The sequence below is a fragment of the Harpia harpyja genome, chromosome 1 (genome assembly GCF_026419915.1).
Source record: "Harpia harpyja isolate bHarHar1 chromosome 1, bHarHar1 primary haplotype, whole genome shotgun sequence".
NCBI classification, from domain to species: domain Eukaryota; kingdom Metazoa; phylum Chordata; class Aves; order Accipitriformes; family Accipitridae; genus Harpia; species Harpia harpyja.
In genome coordinates this window covers 69,408,059-69,429,551 of record NC_068940.1, presented here as the reverse complement: position 1 = coordinate 69,429,551, position 21,493 = coordinate 69,408,059, and the positions used below count along the sequence as shown (strand labels likewise).

The window sequence follows — 21,493 nt, the reverse complement described above, 5'->3', positions numbered from 1 at the left end:
GTTCACCTCAAACTTTAGAGTAGGAATGAAAGAGTATGAAATAAGAATCCATCAATGTTACAAAGCTACTTAAGCTTTTTCTTGAGATGCCTGGATAATTTATTTTTTTTTAAACTTTCTCAACTACATTGAAAGTGGCAAACATTAAAGCTTTTAAGTTATACAACATGTATCCTAAAATACTGGTCTACCAAGTCATTCTTGCAAGGAATGTAGACTGTATACCTGTTAGAGGACTTTAAAAAAATCTGTTCCATTAAGATGTGCAAAAGAAAACCCTGTGAAATACAATTAAGGGAAAATCCTTTTGTTTCTTTGTAGCATTCAAGGATCAGATCACCTTCATGTAAGACAGAATTTAGCATCTTTGTTTAGCACACAAATACCTAGAAGGAAAAAAATATTTCCACTTTGACAGGGAATTAGTGTCTGTGCCAAACAATCATTCTAATGGAGATTCAAGAATACCATCTGGCTGGCTGTCTCATTCCAAGACTAATTCTGTCAGGTGGCAAAGCTTGTAAAAAGAGTATGAAAAGGCCACAGCACCAAGCAGCTCACTGGGACACTTCAGGCAAGAACCATAAAACAAACAAGTGTCATAGCTCTCTAATACCAAGTATTTTTCTATCTTGTCTAAACAATCATTTCTTCTGACAAAAAGCTCTCTTACTATTTAAAGGGGACTTACATGCTTCTGGGTCCCACAGAGAATGTGTGTACTCTGTGCAAAGGCAGATCCACAAGAACTCACTACTGCCTGCTAGTTCACAATTAACACGGTCCACTTGATTTGACAATACAAGAGGTACAAATTTGCAAGAAGCTCCAATTGTGCACCTATTTTGGAAATGCCTTCAGCTACAGCCATATTAAACAGATGTTTCAACTTTCTGAACGCAACACAGAAGAGATCTACCTACTGTTTTTGTGTTATGCTTATAGGGTACTTCAAAAGAACATTAAAAATGCATGTTCTTAGTTATAACTTGTTACTTTTACTGGCATATGCCACAAAATGTACAATTCCCAGATGGGAATAAAAAAATTAGTTTCCTACTGGTGAGAAATGGCTAACAAAACCAGCAGAACATGATCTAATGGAAGAGAAAATAAATGGCACTCATAAGGCCTGGGCTATGCATTTCACTGTGATAAGCCTTCTCAGCATGCTTGTAAGAACAGTTCATATCTAGCACCACCATTTCAAACATACTGAACAATCAACTCACTCACCAGATGGTCCTATGGGTAACACTTGGTCAAATAAACATAAAATATGCACTCCATGTAGATATCTTCTGTTTTATCTCTTCTTTTGGTGTTGAGACTCTTCAATGAGAGCTACACATAGGCACTTTGTGTTTTCTTATAGCTACAGCATAAAGTCTCAAATACATCCCAGGGCAATCAAGCCAACTAGAACATTAAGCCAAAATGAAATCTGCATTTGCAAAGGAACAATTACCTTTATCAATAAACTGACATCACAGCTGTAACAGCCCAAGTAGGCTGTTTTGGTACTTAAAGTTGCAAAGGAAAGGGTCCCAATATTCAGAAAACTCCAGGGGTTTTGGGATGGGGTTTTTTGTTTGTTTTTAAATATTGAGTTTAACTGTGTAAGATTAAAAAAAAAAAACATCAAAAAACTTAAAGAAGCTGGTAACACAGAAGTTAAGTATAATCAAGCTACTATCTTTAAAATAGTACTCTGAGAAAAACATGGCAAATTGATATATGGGAACACTGAACACTATCTTTAGTGACAGGGAACAGTCTGAGCAGAGAAAAGGTTAACAGCTTTGCTCCTTCAGGCCAATTTATGCTATCAGCACATTGGTAAAATTCCGCATAAAGTGGCTCATTTCTATTCCCTCCCCCCTTTCTTAATAAAATTCCATCCAGAACACTCCTGAGAAGCAGTCCTTGGACATTTTTCATGTTGCAGCCATATTCCCTTAAATGTACAGGACTGTAGCAACTCAGTTCCCTTGTATACGTTTCACTAACATCTACTTCAGGGTAAGTCTTTTCCTAACCATTACTACTTCTAAACTTTCTGGAAACTTGAAGCAGAACATGCAGTCCTATTCAAACTTGTGTATACATCCTCAACAAGAGAGGTGTAATTTCCTTCTTTGTCTGGAGAGATTGAGGTGTTGGGAGTAGGAGGAGAAAAGCAGACTACGACCCAACATGCATAACAAGACTGAATACAGTTCTCAGTCCTACTCTTTCAAAACTGCAGCTAGTAACTACTACAAAATGAAGTTTATTACTACGAATTTGTATTAACTGGAATTCTCATATAGGGTAATATAATAAATCTTCAACAGCTTCAACAAATCTTTATTGTGCTGTATGTCTTTCTCAAGGTACCTTAAAATTAACTGTATTATATTAGCATGTCACTAGAAGTTTGGGAAGCCAAGTCAAAATAAAAATTTATTTTAATTGTTTCAAAATACATGACTAAAATCTACATAATTATTAAAATAGGCTTACAGATACTCTTTGATTAACAGCTTGCATCACATAAAGGCATATTTTAAATGCAATATTTTTGCACAATTTTAACATACAAGTATTGCTAAAATTTTTCAAGTAAAAAGCGTACTCTGAGTAAGCAATACAGCTAATTACATTCTTGCATCTTAAGTTACATATAGGAATTTCAGGATTCTCTTCATTACTTTCCCAAAACTAATAGTGATGCTCAAGACTTCAGGTACATAAACTGTCATTAATGAACATAACCACATTGATTAGGTAGTCTAAAGACAACCAGGACTTAAAGGGCTTCAGCTGAGTTACAACTTGACATCTTCTGTTCCACTGATTAAGAGCTCAGTTTTAAAATACAACCTCTTGGACAAATAACTACTTCCATTTCTGAACTGCAAGAGGTAACTGGTCAGTATCAGTCACTTAAATTGTGGTTTAAGAAAAACAAAGTATAACATGCAAACTGTACCTTAAACCTCAGAAGAAAATCCACATGCAACAAACAAACCAAGAGTGGTTTTCCCATATAAACTCTTTAACATTCCATTGGGGAAGCATGCAAACAATAAAACCTGGAAGTTTGTCAACTCTTACAACTTCAAACTACTCAAGCAAAAACAACTGTATTGAAACAGAACAGGAACACAAACTTCAACAAGCAACTTTTTGAAAAAAGTTATAACTGCATATATTGCTAAACTGAACTGTAGTAACATCAAGTTGATGAATTTAGATACTTTGTTGATCAAACACTTTTGAGTACTGCTCTTCCTTTTCTGAAGTGATGCGCCTTCCTCTCCTGGAATGGGATAGGAGAAAAAACAGGAAAAAAATTTTCTAGATAATCAGAATAAAGCAACTGAAGTTTCATGAAAAGGATCTCAAGACATTCTGTACTCTAGTCACCCCCCTCCAAAACTGGTAACTACAGCTTCTGTATTTCTGCGTCAGAGTGCATGTGCCTAGTTCATGTTTCCTTTTAAAAAAAGTAAATGAAGTCTTAAATATAACATTAACAAACAATAGAAATTAAAAACCACTTGGAATTTCATCAGAAACTGCAATTCTACAAAGACTGAACACATACAGCAAAAATATGATGACCAGCTGCCAACCTGGACTACAGTTTATTGGTTAAAGCATAAACATTTTATGCAAAGTATAAAGAGCCGCCATCCACAGTGGGTACTTAACTGGTGTAAAGACTATCAAGGCTCAAACCCACCATCCTCTATCCCAACTAGGGAGTAACCCACTGCCCTTTCAATTTGTCATTGAGAAATGATTAGCCAGCCTTATGCTTTAAGTGTCCATGAGCTGACTGTTCAGCAATTTTTATGTAGTTTCGATTAAATCCACTGACTCCAATTTCAGCACTTGTTTCCAGCATTAAGCAACTGAAAACCAAACCCATACATCTCAGCATGTACAAGAAAAAAATTCAAGTGGCATTCCAGATATGAATCGCTTCATCTTTATGGTATCCTGTAGGCAAACAAATTGAAGGTCAGCTCTGTTTTAGGGGTTTAATTTTGCTTTCACTACATACCTTAAAGTAGTCTTCTTGTGATACAAAGGTATTCCTCAGACGGTTCTCAGGATTAAACAGACAGGATACTACTGTTTGTATGCTCCTGTCCACAGACTTCTGAAATACAGTTAAAGGTGCATCTATTAACAATACTGATTTTCTTAGTTAGCCCACTACTAGCAATGTGGATGTCACACAGTTTAGTTTGCATTCAGAATTCTTCTCAACTGCCTTATGTTTCCTGAGCCCTTTGTCTTTTTTTTTTCCCCCCAGTCTTTTAATTTTGGTAAGTCATTATCACCCTTAGATGTTACAAGGTAACTGTTCCAACCAGTGACATGCCAGCTCAGTTGTGGAACAGGCTGACAGCTGAAAAATGAAGTCTCCTTTAGAAAATTTAATTCAGAGCCAACTGTTGGCCAAACTGGGGTCACCTTCCACCAAAAACAGTGAAGAAGGGAGTAAAACATTACTGATTCAGACGTTTGAAGCTTAAAATAAATCTCTAAGATAGCAGGCAGTGCTACCTAACCTGCTTTTTTAGTACCTGCAATTTCCCCTGTAATTCTCAGCAGATTTAAGTAAAGCCTTGTCACTTAAAAACATTATTGTACTTAATGAAGTAGAACACAGATTCTATATGGCCCTCAGAAGCACTACTAGTTTCAAGGGAACATGTAAGGCTTCTGAAGTTGTACATAAATCAGATACAGTGGATTGAGCAACTGGCTAAAGTGGCAACTATAACCTTAATTTCTAGGATAGTGGTCAGAGGCACTCTTCACCAAGCCACATAACTCTCGCATGCAATTAAAAGTTTTGAGAAAGCACTTACCTTTTGCGGACTGTTAGTAGACAATTGTGTGGGCTCTGGAACAGCACATTCTGTCTGTATAAATTCTGGATCCTCAGTGCAGTGATAGCTTACTGAAGTATAAACCTGTATAGTTTTTTAATATTGCAGTGTTTCAGTAACACTGGGAAAACATGCGCAGCTGTGTTGTCATTGGTCCTCACCTATCCATAAGCTATGCCAACTTTATCTTCACACTTCTGATAAAGTTTCATGAGTGGGGGAAATACTGTATCCTGAGATCTTTTATTAAGACAGTTCTACTTCCCTCTAAAAAGGATATATTCTAACACGTCTTTGTCCCCACCGTAATCATTCTTGAGCTAGGTCCTCAATCTACTTCCTCCATGTATGGGTTTTGCCATCAAGCATATTGAGCAATGAAGGCATTCACTGAGAATGAGACAACCAGCAGGCAATTTCAAGAGATTAAGCACTAAAAACAAATGAAAGAAGGGGAAGCAAAACATCTATTACCACTTCCCTTCCAAGAAGTTGCTTTTCTCTATACAGTTCCTTTGTTGTCTGAAGTTTCCTTCACGCTAATATAACTACATTTTTTTCAAGATGTAAAAAGGTCTAGAAAAGCACAAGCCATTTTACAGCTTTAAAACTCTCCCTGCTTCCCTCTGCTTACAGTGCAGTGTTGCAATTGGCAACCCAGTGCAGAGTTTGATTACAATAGCCAAGAGGCTGATAAAGCCATTATTCTTCATGGAAACATCCTTCCAGATGCTTCCAGAGAGGACTGGCAGCTTTTACAGCCAATTTTACCAGGATGTCAAGGGCAGGGTTGAACATTCTCTTTTCAGGGCAAAACAGGTTTTTTTGGTTTTATTTGGGTGGGGGTTTTTTTTTGTTTTTTTGTTTTGTTTTGTTTTCATTTGTTTTTTTTTTTTTCCTCCTCAAAGTAGTCAGATTTACTCAGATTTGACAGTAGTTTTCAGTTTCTTGCAACATCATTGTTAAGGATGTTATTTGTGATTATACACAGCAACCACAAGTGTACCACCTGACACTCCCAAAAGCCCTTCAACACCAAAACTGTAATTTCAAACTGATGATATTGAGAGATATGGAAACCTACAGTGTTAGCAGACTATTCCATTCTGAGCATCATCCTTAACCACCGGAAGGGGAATCATACCTGACCTCATCACAACTGGGGCATTCCATTTATGAATGGAAATTGTGATTATCCAAACAAATTGGTAGGTATAAAGCAGTAGACTGAAGGATGAAGTTTCCTATCTCCTTATGTGCCTGTCCTCTTTTGAGTCTGTGTAAAGAATGATACTTGAAGTTGCTTAACTGATATAGTTCTACAAAAGCTGTCTGCTCATATAATCAAGCTTAAAATGCCTAATGAAAACCACCACGCACACCTCCTCTAAAAACTCTTCGGCTTGCTACCCTTTAATATACTGTGGCTGTATCATGTTCATGGATGTTAATCAACAAAAGTTATTTCAAGCCAACAGGGTAATCAGTATTTCAGTGACTTCTGAACTCTTCGAGTCTGTTTCTGCCCCTATTAAAGCAAAGATAATTCTCACTAACAGAAATGCAGACTTTCCATGAAAAGAAAAAGGCTGCTTCTCTGCTGAGAAGCTGAAAGCAAAGCTTAGTACACATGATTGCAAGTGAACAGGAATAAAGTATTCTAATATGATCAGAGACAGAACTGTCAGATGCATTCAGGCAGCAATATATATGCACAAATTTCCATTTTCTTCATTTTTCCCCATTTACCTTCCACACATTCTACTGACATCTGCTGGGAATTAGCTTGAAAGAATACTGTTCAGAAGAAAATTAAGTATTACAGCTTTTAAACACTTAACAGAAACTGTACTCAATAAATACAAAATTATACCCGAAGAACACAAAAATGCCTAAGATGCAAGTTTAAGTTCCAACACTGTTAAAGAAATACACAGTATTTTTCACTCTCTTGTGGATGTCACATGTAAAGTCACAGAAAGCAAGTAATTTCTTTAGAAGCCATCAGCACCATCTACAGTCTGTAGCAGTCTGACAAATCATTTTAAAAAGCTGTTGAAGGGAGCCAAAAAATATCAGTATTTGCAAAGCAGAATATTTTGAGGCTTTTAAAATGTTAAAAAAAATTTCAAACAATAAGCAGTAATACTATACAGATCTTGTAAGTCAGGACTGTGCATTAGGTCACCACTTATTTTTCCTTCAATTTTTCGTGGAAAACCAATTCTGTTCATGCTGAATTCCAGAATTCTGCAAGTATAGAGTAACACCATAAAACAGGTAGTTCTGTTCTGCCAGGCAGCTCCTAAAACAGCACCACGTCAGTAGGAAATCCTACACAATTACCTACTCTGTCAGCAGCTACATATTTGTATAGACCAGATTACATACAGATCCAGTGAACAAACAAGAGTTTGATTTTTTTTTTTTTCCCCCCAAGTATCAAGCTGTCAAAACAGTGTGCTAACTGAGAAGACAAAGTTCCAGAAGTTTAACTCTGTAGACTTACCGGAGGCATAACATAATTTCTTTGCTCTCCAGCAAGCCATTGTGGTTGAACCTTAAAACAAGAATTGAACAAGAACCAGCTTTTATTCATTCATTTCCAACACTGGCAAGTAACTACTCTTTAATAGCCACCATTTGTAACATTTCACATCTGGATTTTCTGTTAAACAGTAGTTTACAGCCTTCTGTCCTGCAAGAAAGCTTTTTCACATGTACCTCATGTACTGTTTAGCACAAGGCCATCCTTACCACAAATTTAACTACCTCCTTCCTCTTCTCATTCCAAATTTAAAAAAAAAAAAATTAAAAAATGACATTTCTAAAGATTAGGAAAATAGGGGAATCACAGCAGCCACACTGAAAACATCTCAAACCTCTAGTTACTTCCAGTTACTAAACCACTTCTATTTTAGTTTCAGTAACAGGACTTACCCACACATTTCACTTTTGAGTTCAAAAATCACTATCAGCTAAGTGCCTGTCCTGGTTTCAGCTGGGATAGACTTAGTTTTCCTCCTAGTAGCTGGTATAGTGTTATGTTTTGGATTTAGCATAAGAATAATGTTGATAAACACACTGATGTTTTCAGTTGTTGCTAAGTAGTGTTTAGACCCAGTCAAGGATTTTTCAGCTTCTGATGCCCAGCCAGCAAGAAGACTGGAGGGGCACAAGTTGGGAGGGGACACAGCCAGGACAGCTGACCCAAACTGGCCAATGGGGTATACCATACCATGTGATATCATGCCTAGTATATAACTGAAGGGAGTTGGCCAGGAGGGCAGATCACTGCTTGGGAACTAACTGGGCATCAGTCAGCAAGTGGTGAGCAATTGCATTGTGCATCACTTGTCTGTCTTGGGTTATATTTCACTGTCTTTTTGTTATCTTCCTTTCATTACTATTATTATATTTTATTTCAATTATTAAACTGTTCTTACCTCAACCCATGAGTTTTATTTGTTCTCAATTCTCCTCCCCATCCCAGCGGGTGGAGGTGTGGGGGGGTGAGCAAGTAGCTGCATGGTACTTAGTTGGTGGCTGGGGTTAAGCCACACCAGTGCCTTTCCAGACATTTTTAGAGCTCAAGAGCACATCCCCTCTCTATATACATCCCACATTTATATAGTCTGGCAAGACTCAGTGATTCTGTTTTAAGTAACTAACAACAATTACCCGCACTATACAGCACGTACAAATGCAAAGCTCCTTCCCATGAGAAAAAGTACTAATGATCCATGTACTTTTTGCTAATTTGGAAGTTGTTTCATCATTGCATATGTAAGAAAAAAATAAACTAAAAAAGAGAGTATGCTAAGTTATTCAACAGTTTTCATTGCATTAGAATACCAATATCACTAATTTTATTTTTCCTTTTGATTTCTGTGAAGCAGGAGCTGAAGGAAAATAGAATTCACAGAAAGAGAAACACAGAAAGATCAGACTCCAGTTAAAACTTGAATGGAATGAACAGTGTTGTCAGGTATCAAACAGCCTTTCTGCTGACACTAAAGAATTACATACCTGATAGTTGTAGGCTGGCTGATATCCTACAGGAACTTGCTGCTGTATCAATAAAGCTGGTGAACTGTATGGATATGTCTGCAAATAAAGCTATTTCTTAAAATGCAACTCTGAAGCAAGATAAAAATATGATATTTGTAAAGGTATTTATAAAGCCAGAAGCACATTTTTAGAAGTATGTAGTCACATTGTTACTTCAATTCCTGTTTCAGACTAGCTTCATTATTTAAAAGCTACCCTTACACATTTCCCATAGGGCTCCAGCACTTCAGGCACTAAAAAATCTCTAGAAAGTGGGATTCTGAAGTGTATTACATATCTAAAAATCCCACATCTGCTTGTAGCTGATCTTTTAAGTCATTTCAGAAGTACAACTCTTCCATAAACTTTCTAAAGCAGACCTGAAACAGACCAACTACCATGAAATAATGGACTACAGCCTGAAGATCAGTTTCTTGGAGCCAAAGGCAAGCCAAGTATTACAATTCAGACAACTTCCCAGCATTTCTTCACTGCAAGTATTTTGACACAATGTTAACCTGGAACCTTCTCAGCTTCTTCAGGGAATAGTTAAAGGCACCTTCCAACATTTAAGAGAATTAGCTCCTCCTACACTATTTCACTCTCCCAATAAACAGAGAATCAGCAAGAGTACTACTATCAAGCTCTCTGCCTTAGAAAAAATTATTTCTGCGAGTCACTGCAGTTTGCTCATCTTCATTTGCTTAAGAAAACGCACAAAACAGAATCAGTTTGCAATTAATATTGGCCTGTTGTACTGCCACATCATATAGGGTTAATACAGGAAGAGACCATAATCTGGAAAGCCTTCTATTCACAGTACAGGACTCATAAGACAATAAGTACTCTGCCTACACTTCAGTAAGAACGCTTATCTGAAGTACCAATGAAGTAATGTCCTGTAGGCACACTGTACTGGTCACAGCTGTTAACAGCAGATGCTATAACAGTGTTCTTACAAAGACACAACAGCAGTTCCAAAACAAGAATTTGTTCAGCTGGGGGCATGGGGGTGGGGAAGCACCACAGCCAACTTCTGGTTCCATACTTGTTTAAGAAAAATTTTATTTTAAATTTTGTAGTTTACTCTGAGGCAGGGCAACAGTACCTTAAATATCCGGATGCATTTGATTTGTGAAGTGCATCTGTGACAGGTAAAAAGATCACTTAAGAACTGTTATATAATTAAATCTTAGCTCCACCTTCAACAGCTTGCTTATTCTCAAAATAAAAAGTATCTCCCTGTCTTTTGTTTTATAAAGAGATCACATCACTGAATAAATTTTTCAAGGTTGTTGGCATTCTTTTAAAGTGGCTTGAAGTTAGATCCTTCTTATTGGGGAAGATAATATGAAAACAAGCAGGTAAGATATGATTGGAATCTCAATACATATTCCTGAACTTGTACGTCCTTGCACCTTCAAAAGTATTTCATTATGATTCAAAAATCAGTGGCATGAACAGCCTTACCTGAACATACTGTGTTACTGGGCTCATTACAGCTGGAGGCTGCACATACGTCTCTGCATTTTGATTACTCCATACACTATGGAACTGTGGTGCAGGAGGATTGAAGACTAATGGTCTGGCATGCACATAAGAACCTTGTTTTAAAGCAAAGAAAAATGAAGTATTAAGACGTTTTCACATGTATTTAATTTGTAATCTGAATTCAAGCTGCAAAAAAACTTAAGTGTTTTGACTCTTAAATTTAACTCAACATTAACTGTATTGTATTGTGCTACCAACCTCAGTTTTATTATCAAAAAACTGTACATCACACAAGTAGTGAGGTCATAAAATTCAGAACTGAAGTTTAATTGTAATATACATATTACATCAGATAAAAGGGATTTGCAAGGATGTTATATACTTGTAATATGAAAAAATTTGTTTACATATACTCACACAGGTTTTGTTGCTTTCTTATCGCTGGCCCCAGTTTCAGCTTTTTGCCATGGAAGTTGATTTGTGACTGAAAGACAGGTTATTCTGTAAGCTGGGTGGCTTGTTTGATTTTATAGAGGCTGTACTCTGCTTCTACACCACAGTATCATCAACTTGCATAACAACTCAACAGCCTCCATTCTCCTCTTCCACCTCAACACCTTATGCCTTTTACCTTTAATTTCCATCAGTGCTCTCAGCACACCCATTTGCCTACTCAGACTCTCCAAACCTATTATGTATCGCTTGCCTTAACAGCAACATGCACTACTAGTATTTTGCAACTACATATTAGTGACTGCCAGCCTTCTGGTTTTATACACACAGATTCGAACTATTCTTGCCTCAGTAAGGATATTAATGTAAAGTGACCATAGTCTAGGTTCCCTTGAAACCCTATTTACATCACCACTTACCTTCCTTCCCACAAACTTCCTAACAGGCTTCGCGTAACATGTTAGAAGCTGTCCACCTAATATTAAAGGAAATGGAAGGCTATCTAAGCACTACTGTTTACCTGCATGTTACTGTATTCTCTCTAGAGAAATTTTCACATGTGTTCCTTCAGAACATTCAACAAACATGCTGTTATTTCACAACTTTGTTGGCCAAAGCATCTACACAGTGCACAGACTAATCAAGAAAGAGTAAAACTGAAATATGTTTCACATGTTCCTCAAATACCCAAACCCAGGAATACAAGCATCTGAAAGACTTGCAGAACAGGACTGGAAGCACTACTCAGTAGTCAGCAAAGGCCTGAGACACAGAACTTCTCTTTCTGCCCAAATGCTAGTTCACACAGAAGGCAGGATAACACACTTTCAATGATTGATTACTGCTTTGCCAGCACAGTATCTGGGGCCATAACAAAAAGCACAGGAAGAATGTCAAGCACCCACCCTCCCTCCCTGCAGAAGCCAAATTTTGTGTTCTTCAGTGAAACTACTTAGTGTGAAAATAAGGAGGATGTAGGCTGAAATGGCACCACAACATCCTTAAACTTCGAGGTCTGTTTGGACTGACTGTAGAAGAGGGCCTGTAAGATTTTGTTCTCTACAAGACTACAGTTTAAGTCTGGAGTATATAAACTTGCTTTAATACTTGGATTTAAGCAGATTAATGTTTATTCAGGTACGCGGGAACTTCTGCACAAGAATTCACCTTTGGGTCTGATCTCACACCCTCTGCCAAGATGGTGACAAGAAACATGTTCACCTACCTATGAAGATGTGCACAGCACACATGACGCTACCTGAAATAGGTACTCTTGGTACAGTTCAGAGGGCTACACTGAGGTTTACAAATGCTTTACACATCAGAAGTGAAAGATTTTTGGTTTACCCAAATCAACACGAATTTAGTACCAAGTATTAAAATCAGTATTAGATGCAGATACATAGTCTATATAGACTCTCTATCTCATGCAACACTAAGGACTTGCCTGCTTCAGAAGAAAATATGCAGTTTGCAATTTTAACAGACATCTCGCTGAGCTTTTTCTCCCATTTCTGCTAAGAAAGTGCTTTCAAAAGACAACAGCAACTTTATTGTTGATTGTAAAAATAAGCAAAATTGTCATATTAAAGTCTTATTTGATCATCTTCTCATACTGATAAAAATAGAATAAAGTACAATGTGGGTGGAAAAAAAAGGTGAAATACCCTGACCAGTTTGACAGGTTGTTGGTTTGGGGTTTTTTTTTAATTGATCCTGCAATCCTGTTGTGCCCAGAACCATGCTACCACCTTTTCCACTGAGCAATGAGAACTCCTGGAAGAGAGGCCTCCCTCAAAGCAGAAGGTAGCTTTCTGTTCTTAACTGCAAGCAGTTTCACTCTGGACCGAAGTGCAGTTACAAATGGAATCAGACCCAAATCAGAAGAAAGGTACTTTCAGGTTGCATGAAGCTACAGATCTAGGCAGATAAACACAGGCACCTACAGCAACTCTAACCATGGAGAGGCTCTATCTTGTTCATTTACATAAAACATTGTGACCACTCAGTCCAGGTAATGTCTGAAATGGTTTAGTGAGGTGATCTCAGCTTATGACTTGAGCTCTAAAATGCAGACGTTCATTCTTTCCCTTTTTCCATCCCCTCCAGAAGCCAACAGCTTCTTAAGTTGATTTCTACCTGGACATGCTTCTTCCTGATAAGGCAATAATTTGTACTGCCTGTACACCTGAAATTTGCACTAAAAAGGAAGTCTGCCATATATCTCCGTGTTCAAAGACCTCTGGTATACAAAGTCACATCAGTGAGTACTGTATTAAGAGATACACTGAGGGCTTTTAGTTTTGAAGAAATGCACACAGAAAATCAGCAATGTACAGGGCTCAGATGACAATGCCATTCAATAGGTCTTTACAGAGATTGCTGCCTCAGAGCAAGCATTCCACACTGATCTAGTACAATAAATGTAACCCATGGTAAAGAAAAAAAGAAAAGGTATTCTCAGATAAAAGTCTGCTGCTCAATACAGCAGTATTTTTGTCAGCATACCATGACAGTTAAAGAATAGCAAGCTTTTGAAGTCTTTTAGAGTCTTTTGGTGAGAATCAAGAATCTCCTGCTGCAGTTTCACTGCTCTCCACTTTGTTCAAACATGTTCTCTTCCCTGTAAAGGAGCTGGACAGCCAGTTAACGCACCTGAACATATCACAGAAGACTAAATTTGTGCCTGGCACATTTATCTGTATTTGTCTTTCAGATCTACTTCCCTATCCAAGAGCTTCAGAAGCAACTGAGAGATTGTTCATCCTCCAAAGACATGAGAGTTTTCTGAGGCAAAGACTTCAGAGAGGGAAATATTTCAATACATGTTATTTTCAGTTATTGCACTCAGTTTTGGGAGAAAGAGGGAAAACAAAAAGCTTTGTCAGTAGTTTGTGACCTGCTGAAGTCTATCAGAACCAAATAACAGATTTGGTTGTATGCGCTGACATTTAAAACTTCTCTGATACTGAACTCTAAGAGCAGAAGAGCTGTAACAGTTCTACCCCCCTTTATCTCCTGCGTGAACTACAGGAAAACCATATGACATGTGAACAGTTGCATCTTATAGCCAAAGAGGCTTAAAAAATACTTGCCCTCCAGGTAACATCCAAATGCACAAATACTGCAAGACAGAAACACGTACTTCAACTGCTGAGACTTAAGAAAAAACTAATGCTGTTTTCTATGCTACTGTTATTCCCGATAATAATGCTGACAGGTCTATGTAACTGCCATAAGCACAAGCGTTCTATTATAATCATCCAACACAGAAAGCAAGCAGCCATAAAACACATGTGAGGATTTCAAGCACATAAATTAATAAGAACAACCAGAAATACAATGACATGAGATGTTCAAGCACACCAAGGTTAAAACTAATTTTGTTTCTTTCTTACATAAATATACAAAGATTCTACCACCAGTAGAGATTTTATCAAGTTTACTTTTTGGGCAGCCCTAGACTTTCCTTGTCCTAATTTACTCCACAAGGTACATAACTTGGTTTCCCCTGAACATGTCTCCAGCCTTCATACATCAACTTCTTCAGTTAATTTAGACAAAGAGCTTACTTCTACTATTTTTTGAACATCCACATTGTCCAGGAAAGATACAAATCCATACCTGAAAAGAAAAAACAGGTTATTCAATAACCAGATTTTGATTCGTTAGCTCATTTGTTTTGAACAAGACCAGTTAACAGCATATATGTCAGGTACATTATACTGCATGCCAAAAGTATCAAGTACAACATTAGTTTATAGTTCAGCATGAAAATGTATTTACTGCTAACTAGCAGCATATACTACTGGGCCAGATGAAAGGAATTGAATGCCAGATTCTAGAATAATACAAAGTAGATGTAAGGGCTATTCTTCCATTTCAGCTACTCAAAATAAGCATTATTGTTGATATTACTAACTCAGAAAGCCAAAAAAAGCCCTATAAGTATTAAGATCTGAATTATTATCAAATTTTATATTTACTTCAGAGGTTTAGATGAAAGCAGGCATTACAGGAACAGCAACACCAGTGAGGGAAGTGATCCTTGAAGAGGTTTCAATTTATTTCACTGCCCCCCTAGTTTATCTAATCCATAAAATGAAGACAATTTCAGAGCATTATAGGAACAGTTGTGTCAATCAATGGAGTATGCCAATTCATTATCAATACTCAGAATATACATTGGCACATCAGAATTCACCATGAAGACTAGCAAGTGATATGAGGAAATAAAACAGATTTCCAGCTCATGCACTACTACATATGCCTAAAAAACCCCATGACCTTTTTACAATCTGCTCACAGAATCTTAGAAAAAATTGGGCTGGAAGGAACCTCCAGAGGATGAAGCCTCCTCCTCAAAGCAGGGATAACTTCAAAACTGGGAGAGCTTCCCCAGAACTCAACAGGCTAAGTAAGGTCCTACACATCCTTATTTAAGTGTTTCACCAGAGACAATTCAGAATTTTTCTATACATTCAATGGGAATCTCCCTTGCATCAATTTTGTTCACTTATTTAGTTTCACTCTCCACCCAAGCAAGTTTGTTTTCTCTATAATTTACCCAAGTGTCAGAAGAGTGCAGTCCCATTGTCCTGAATAAACCATCTACCCCTTCTCTTAACCATCCTGAACTCTCTCCAGATTGTTAACTAGTCTAGCCATCAGAAGAGTCATACGAAAGAGCTCTCTGCATAAGCATCACAAAAGTTTCAAGCTCTGTTTCCACTGGTTAAGTGACAATAACCCTCTTTTCCCTTAACAGATAGACTGAAGTCAGAAAAAAAATCAGGCTATTCTTTGTAAGATTATAAAGACTTAGGGGCATTCTAGATTTACAGGTTTCAGTGTTTATTCCCCAAAACAGAAAACCTCAGCTAGCGTTAAGGCTTAAGCATGTCAATTGTGTTGCCAAGTAGCTGCTCATACCATCTATGACAGAATTACATCCACATAAGCAGCAACTTAACTATTCATGTTCTACTCACCCTTTGGAAACACCAGTTCTGTCAGTGATTATTTTCACCTCTTTCACAGTACCGTATCGTTCAAAGAAACTCCGAATTTCTGCTTCACTCATCTAAAAGAAACAAAGTCTTAAACTTCTTCCAGCACATTCAACTGTTTAGAACTGATTTAAAGCAGCCAGCACCATTTTTTTAAACCCATCTTCTACTACTATAAGAATTCAAGTTACTCACCTGTTCCAAAATTCTCTCATGACACTGCAATACCTTAAGATTGGTAAAGGCACACATGGGAAAAAAAAAAAACCCAACCCCCAGGAGTTAAATTCCCATATCCTTCCCACTGAAGTGCCCCATATCTATCTTAAACAATTAGAAGTATATAAATACCCTTATATCAATTCCACCAACAAAGACGGTGTTTGGCATGATTTTTCCCTCTGGTAAAACATATCCTTGACTGGTTGTTGACACACGGGTATTATCCTCCGAGGCACCTGCACACTGGGCCTCCACATTTGCAGACTGAAAAATTTAAACAGAAATACATATTTCAGTCAAATTATTATAGTACACTTTCAGATACTAGAATGCCTGCATCTTCCTATAGATATAGCATGGGACAATGAATTTCAATAGCACCTTTCCAATTACTTCAAGGAAGTACTTTGTGCAAATAGACCATTCATTGGAAAAAAGTTCAAGTAATTATTCTAAGCAGCTTTAAAAATTTAAATCTAGACCTAACCTAGGCTACTTTAAGTAGCCCTCTCTGACTACATGAAGCTTCATGACCAGTGTTGCTAGTACCAGACACACAGTGAGAACACCAATGTAATTAATTTCAGAACTTCATCAAATTCCTTTCAGATGTAAACAAGAAATTAAATTCTTTAAAGATACAATTTACTGTAAATCGATTATTCAACAGAACAAATTCCATCATCTTCCTGGTCAAAAGCGTTAAATACTTGAGATGTGAGTAACCTTACAAACTGCCTTAGAGCACAGGTAACAGGGTTATACTACAAGTTAGCTGTAAGAAGGGAAATCAGACCTTGATGGAATATTCACACTACTCATTTTCTCAGAAAAAAGATTGTCAATTTAACTACAACAGGAATGCAAATGACTAAAAACTTGTTTCTGAGTTGTCTGCACCAAAGCAGGATCTTAAGCATGCATTGCATATACAGAAGAACTGCAGAGAATGTTAACATCAATAGAGCAACTACAGTCATCATGTGCTTTGCACGCCCAGGCTTCAGATCCACCCTTTCGGTCCTAAAGCATTTTGTCACAACCTAGGAGTTACAGATTCATTCAGTGCAGAGGAAGATACAATGCTCCCTAAACAGTAATTCAGGATCTTGTTCAGATGAACAGACCACATGCAATTCCGTTTCTTGTTACTGATGCTAGCAAAGATGTGTTCCATACTCTGCATAAGGTTTGAAGTGTGTTTTACAAAGGTATTTACAAGAACTAAAATACAACATAAGCACCATAGGCACCACAAACTCTAGCCCCTCTTGTCTTGTGCTCTCCTGAATGAATGATTCTAGCTATCTGCCATGCTTCGCCTGGCTGGTGAGAACATAAATTACTCTGACCAGTTCAGTGTTACTCACCCCTCTATATTAATCCACTTTGAAACATTAATAAGCTTTTCCTTACAATTCAACTGGTGTGGCATTATCCCTACTTCAGATATTCCAAACTTTGATTTAGTCAGTTATCCGGCTTTTTGAAACCTAATAATTTGCAATAGGTAGCACCCAATTTTTCAATGTAACAACTTTCATGTTTAATGCACATTTAAACTGCAACTGAGAGTGACAAGTACTTATTCAAACTTGACACCCAGTAAGGGAATGGGAAAATTATGAGAACCAAACTAAACACGTGGCACATGATCTGCCCAGCAATTAAACAAAGCCATAACTACAATTCAGCCCTCCACACGATTTCAGTGTGACTGAACCAAATTAACAACACACCATTACTAAAAGCCACAGAAAGTTTGCCCCATCTCTTTCCCTGGTTCAAGTTCTAACATTCATCAGTTCAAATTATGCTCGCTCAACAAAATTTGGCTGTAAGGTTAACATAAAGTAAGCTGTTTTCACCCAATTAGTATCCTGCTATTGCTGAGAATTCAGTCAGCTCACTAAGTTATCAGACAAGCACCAGATCCACCTCAGAATCAGCCGATGCAGAAGAGGAAATGGAGATGGAGGCAGCTTAGCCGTTTCTTCTGAGAAGCACTAAGCCATCAATTCAGTTCAAAACCATTTCATGAAGCTATACCTTAGAATCTGGTTCTATCACACCAGATACTGTTGCCTACGCTCAATTTACTCACCGACTATGCTTCCTACTGCAAATTATCAATAGAAGTTACAAGTGAATCCTCTCCCTTCATCCTCCAAGAACTCCCTCTAGCCTCCATTGAAGGTGAAGACAGTAACTTCCACTGTTCCACGGTAATAAAGACTGTTTATTAGAACACTTCTGCTGTAAACAGAAAAAGGGTCGTTCTCCTCCCTCCCTCCTATTATACCACAACAGCTCTATACATCACTGTGCAAGGAAATCAATCCTACATTTCACAGGAGAAAAATTTTGTAGTACTTTTCAGACACATCAGCTTCTGATCCAAGCTTATTCTGCAGTTACGTAAACACTTGTGCTAGCATAAGAACACAAGGGTAAAAATAAAGCAAGAGGTGAGGAAGAAACCACTTCCTTGGCTGCACCCCCACCTAAAGGGCATTTGAACTGAAATCTGAGACTGCAACTCCACAGCAACCTTCAGCTGACCCAACTGTTGGCTTCTACTTCTTTCTTTCTGGATCTGTTTCAGCGATCAAGGCTAAAAGAGAAGTATTCACTTTGCTGTGCAAACTCTCTGGCAACCTAGAACAGGAAACAGCTCACAGCAGAGGCACCCAACAAATGCCAGAACCAGCACAAGAAAGCAGGTAGGCATACAGATACTGCTGGTACACAAGTCGCAGATGGCCTTGGCTGCCATGGAAGTGTAGAATTCATTTCTCACACTAACGATGCAGAACACAATTTTCAATGAAAATACACTTACTTAGTGCTTTTACACATTAAATATCTAAAAGAGTGAACAGGCTACTTAGGCATTCTGACAAATCGGTCAACATCAAAAATAAGCATTAAGATCTGTTAATACATGTATTTTAAAACTTGAAGAGGAGCTGTTTTTGAAAAATGCACAGTGGTGTCTTACAGTACGAAAACAGGAAACAACATTTCCTTTCAAAGTTACTTTTCAAGTCTTCAGTACTACAAAGCAAAACTTTCGCCAATTCAAACAAGGTATTGCCCTATCTAAAACCAAGTTTTTTACCAGTGCAACGTGTCATTGTTATTTTACTACCTAATGTAGCATTAAGTAAACAACTGTACTTCCACATAGGGTATGGGCAGGGCAAAGAACTCACACTGATGCTGAATCAGTGTCCAAAGGCTAAGCCACCTAAAGTTTTCAATATCTTGAAAATCCTGAAGTTGACGAATTGGCTACCCTGAAACTATAGCATCAGCTGAAGTGACCCAACCCTTCAAAAATACCCTAAGTTGGGTTGATTTGTCTATCCATCTCATGCAGTATTCTTTGAAATCAAATTTCAGGAAACTCAGGGCTTATTCAAAGTTTTTCAGTTTACTGAAATTAACAGGTTTTTTTCCTTTCTCTCATCACAATATAAATTTAATCAGCTTACTCTCTGCATTATTCCAGAAAGCATCAAGTTTAAGTTGATGCCAAGAAACTAGATTAACGTTTTGATTACAGTAGTCATGAGGCTAGTTAGACCTTTGACAAAAAAAAAAAAAAAAAAAAGGTGGGAAACGACTACTGTTAGGGCCATGTGGTGGAAATACCTAGCTACTCAAGTGAGTTACAAACATCACTCAGTCTTATGCACATCTAGGGGAGAAAACCTTCACTCTTCTTTCGGCCACAGAAGTACATGTCCCTGATTTCTCAGGCTTCTCTCCGTCTTTCCCTGGCCTCACACACTCTTTGTTTAAAATAAGTATTAAACATTTTCTTTTTTAATTTAACCAATTAAAACTCCTGATATACGTCCTGCTGTGCAGACTTTCTGTGCACAGGAATCGGTTACCATGACAGCACACTACCTAAAGAAAGAACATGGCTCCGGGTACAGGGAGAACGATGTCGTCTTTCCACTAGGCAGCAGGTGGAGCTATCAGTCAAGTACTGCAATACTCTCGCACGCTAACGGCTGCGACTTACAAGGCTTAAATTTTTTAGAAAATACCCTACTTCTGTCGAAGCGTCTGGGTTACAGTCGCAAACTCAATTTTTCAAATAAAAAATGCCTGAAGAAGAAACAGCAACTTGGGTCTCGAAGGAGCAACGTGCGAGTTCAGGCAGTAACTCCCACATGGAGTCCACCCCGCACTACGCGAAGCCCGTTTTTTTCTGGCAGGTAAAAAAAAAAAACAAAACAAACCGCCCAAAACCAAAAAAACCCAAACCCGAACGGGGAAGCTCAGGCGAGCGCATTACGGAGCCGGCGGGTGCCGCCGCCCGGCAGCCGCCCACGCCCTGCGGGCTTCGCACCTCGCCTAAGGGCCTCGTTACCAGGCGAGAGGCGCGGGGGAAGGGGGTTTCGGGCTCCTCAGGTGATTGGGGAACGAGGGGAGGGCGAAAGGGGAGGCGCCCCTCTGAGGACAATGGAGGCTTGTTTGAAAGCCCCCGACACCCGGGGCGAGGGTTCCCGCCTGACCCTAGCGGCAAGCGGGGTTGGGTATGCAAGCTGGGGACGAAGCCTGCGTGGCCTCGGCCCGCCGCGGCAGGCGGAGGAGCGCCCGGTCAGGCCACGCACAGAGCAGAAAGGGCCCGCCGCTACGGGACAGCGCCATGCGGCGGGGCCGCCACAAAATGGCCGCTCATGGTGTGAAGCGTCTGCTGTCGCGAAGTCCTCACCAGACTGTGGCGCCGACGGCTCCGAGCCCTGGCACTTTCCCCCACACAAGCCCCAGGCTTTTCACTTCCAGTACTCCCTCCCTGACCTTAATCCCTCACCTCCTCTTGAGACTTTAAAACCCTCAAGATATTAAAAATGACAGTAACCCTCAGGTTCAGCCCAGGCAGCTGCGCACCCCTCACTGCGTTACAAGGCGACGCTACCGCGGCATCCCCGTCCCTCCCCCTAAGAACAAGCAAAAAAAGTTAATGCTCAGGTCTCACCTCCGCTCCCCGCGGGAGGTCCCGAGCAAGCCACTACAGCCCCCAGCAAAAAGCCGCCCCACAGCTTAGCGTTCAAACGCACCCCGTTCAGCCCACCTCCCACCGTGCCGACAACCATGGCTCCCTTTTCGTCCCTCCTCCTCCACTCACCATCATTCACCGAAGCTGAGGATGCGCCCCCACACTTAAAAATAAACAAGGCCTTTGAAACAAAAACAATACGAACTTTTCTGAGAAAACAAACACCGGACAGTCCTTTTTTTTTTTTTTTTTCCTTGCTTTTTTTTTTAAGGTAGAGAAAGGCAGCTCCTGTTGGTTACCGCTCTACTCCTTAAGTAGCCCCAAGTGGGAAGGGGCGGGGAAAGGCCACACCCGCCCTC

At 38.9% G+C, this 21,493-nt stretch overlaps 1 protein-coding gene across 1 annotated transcript; it reads right to left on the bottom strand.

The window, feature by feature from the left end:
* Positions 1-3,250: 3,250 nt before the first annotated feature.
* Positions 3,251-21,269, bottom strand: DAZL (deleted in azoospermia like). The gene is made up of 11 exons (XM_052774762.1): positions 21,264-21,269; positions 16,247-16,381; positions 15,878-15,969; positions 14,459-14,510; positions 10,851-10,917; positions 10,413-10,546; positions 8,922-8,999; positions 7,402-7,452; positions 4,872-4,976; positions 4,055-4,153; positions 3,251-3,304 (listed from the first exon to the last, which is right to left on the bottom strand). Exons 1-11 carry the CDS (start codon positions 21,267-21,269, stop codon positions 3,251-3,253), a joined length of 873 nt encoding a protein of 290 aa, XP_052630722.1.
* Positions 21,270-21,493: the final 224 nt, after the last annotated feature.

What these genes read in the sequence shown, in the direction of transcription:
- DAZL (XM_052774762.1), bottom strand. An exon ending in ATGTTCAAAAAATAGTAGAA is followed by an intron (nt 10,918 to 14,458) that starts GTAAGCTCTTTG and finishes CCTGTCTTTCAG; the next exon opens with TCACAAATCAACTTCCATGG. An exon ending in CAGTAACACAGTATGTTCAG is followed by an intron (nt 9,000 to 10,412) that starts GTAAGGCTGTTC and finishes CTTTATTTGCAG; the next exon opens with ACATATCCATACAGTTCACC.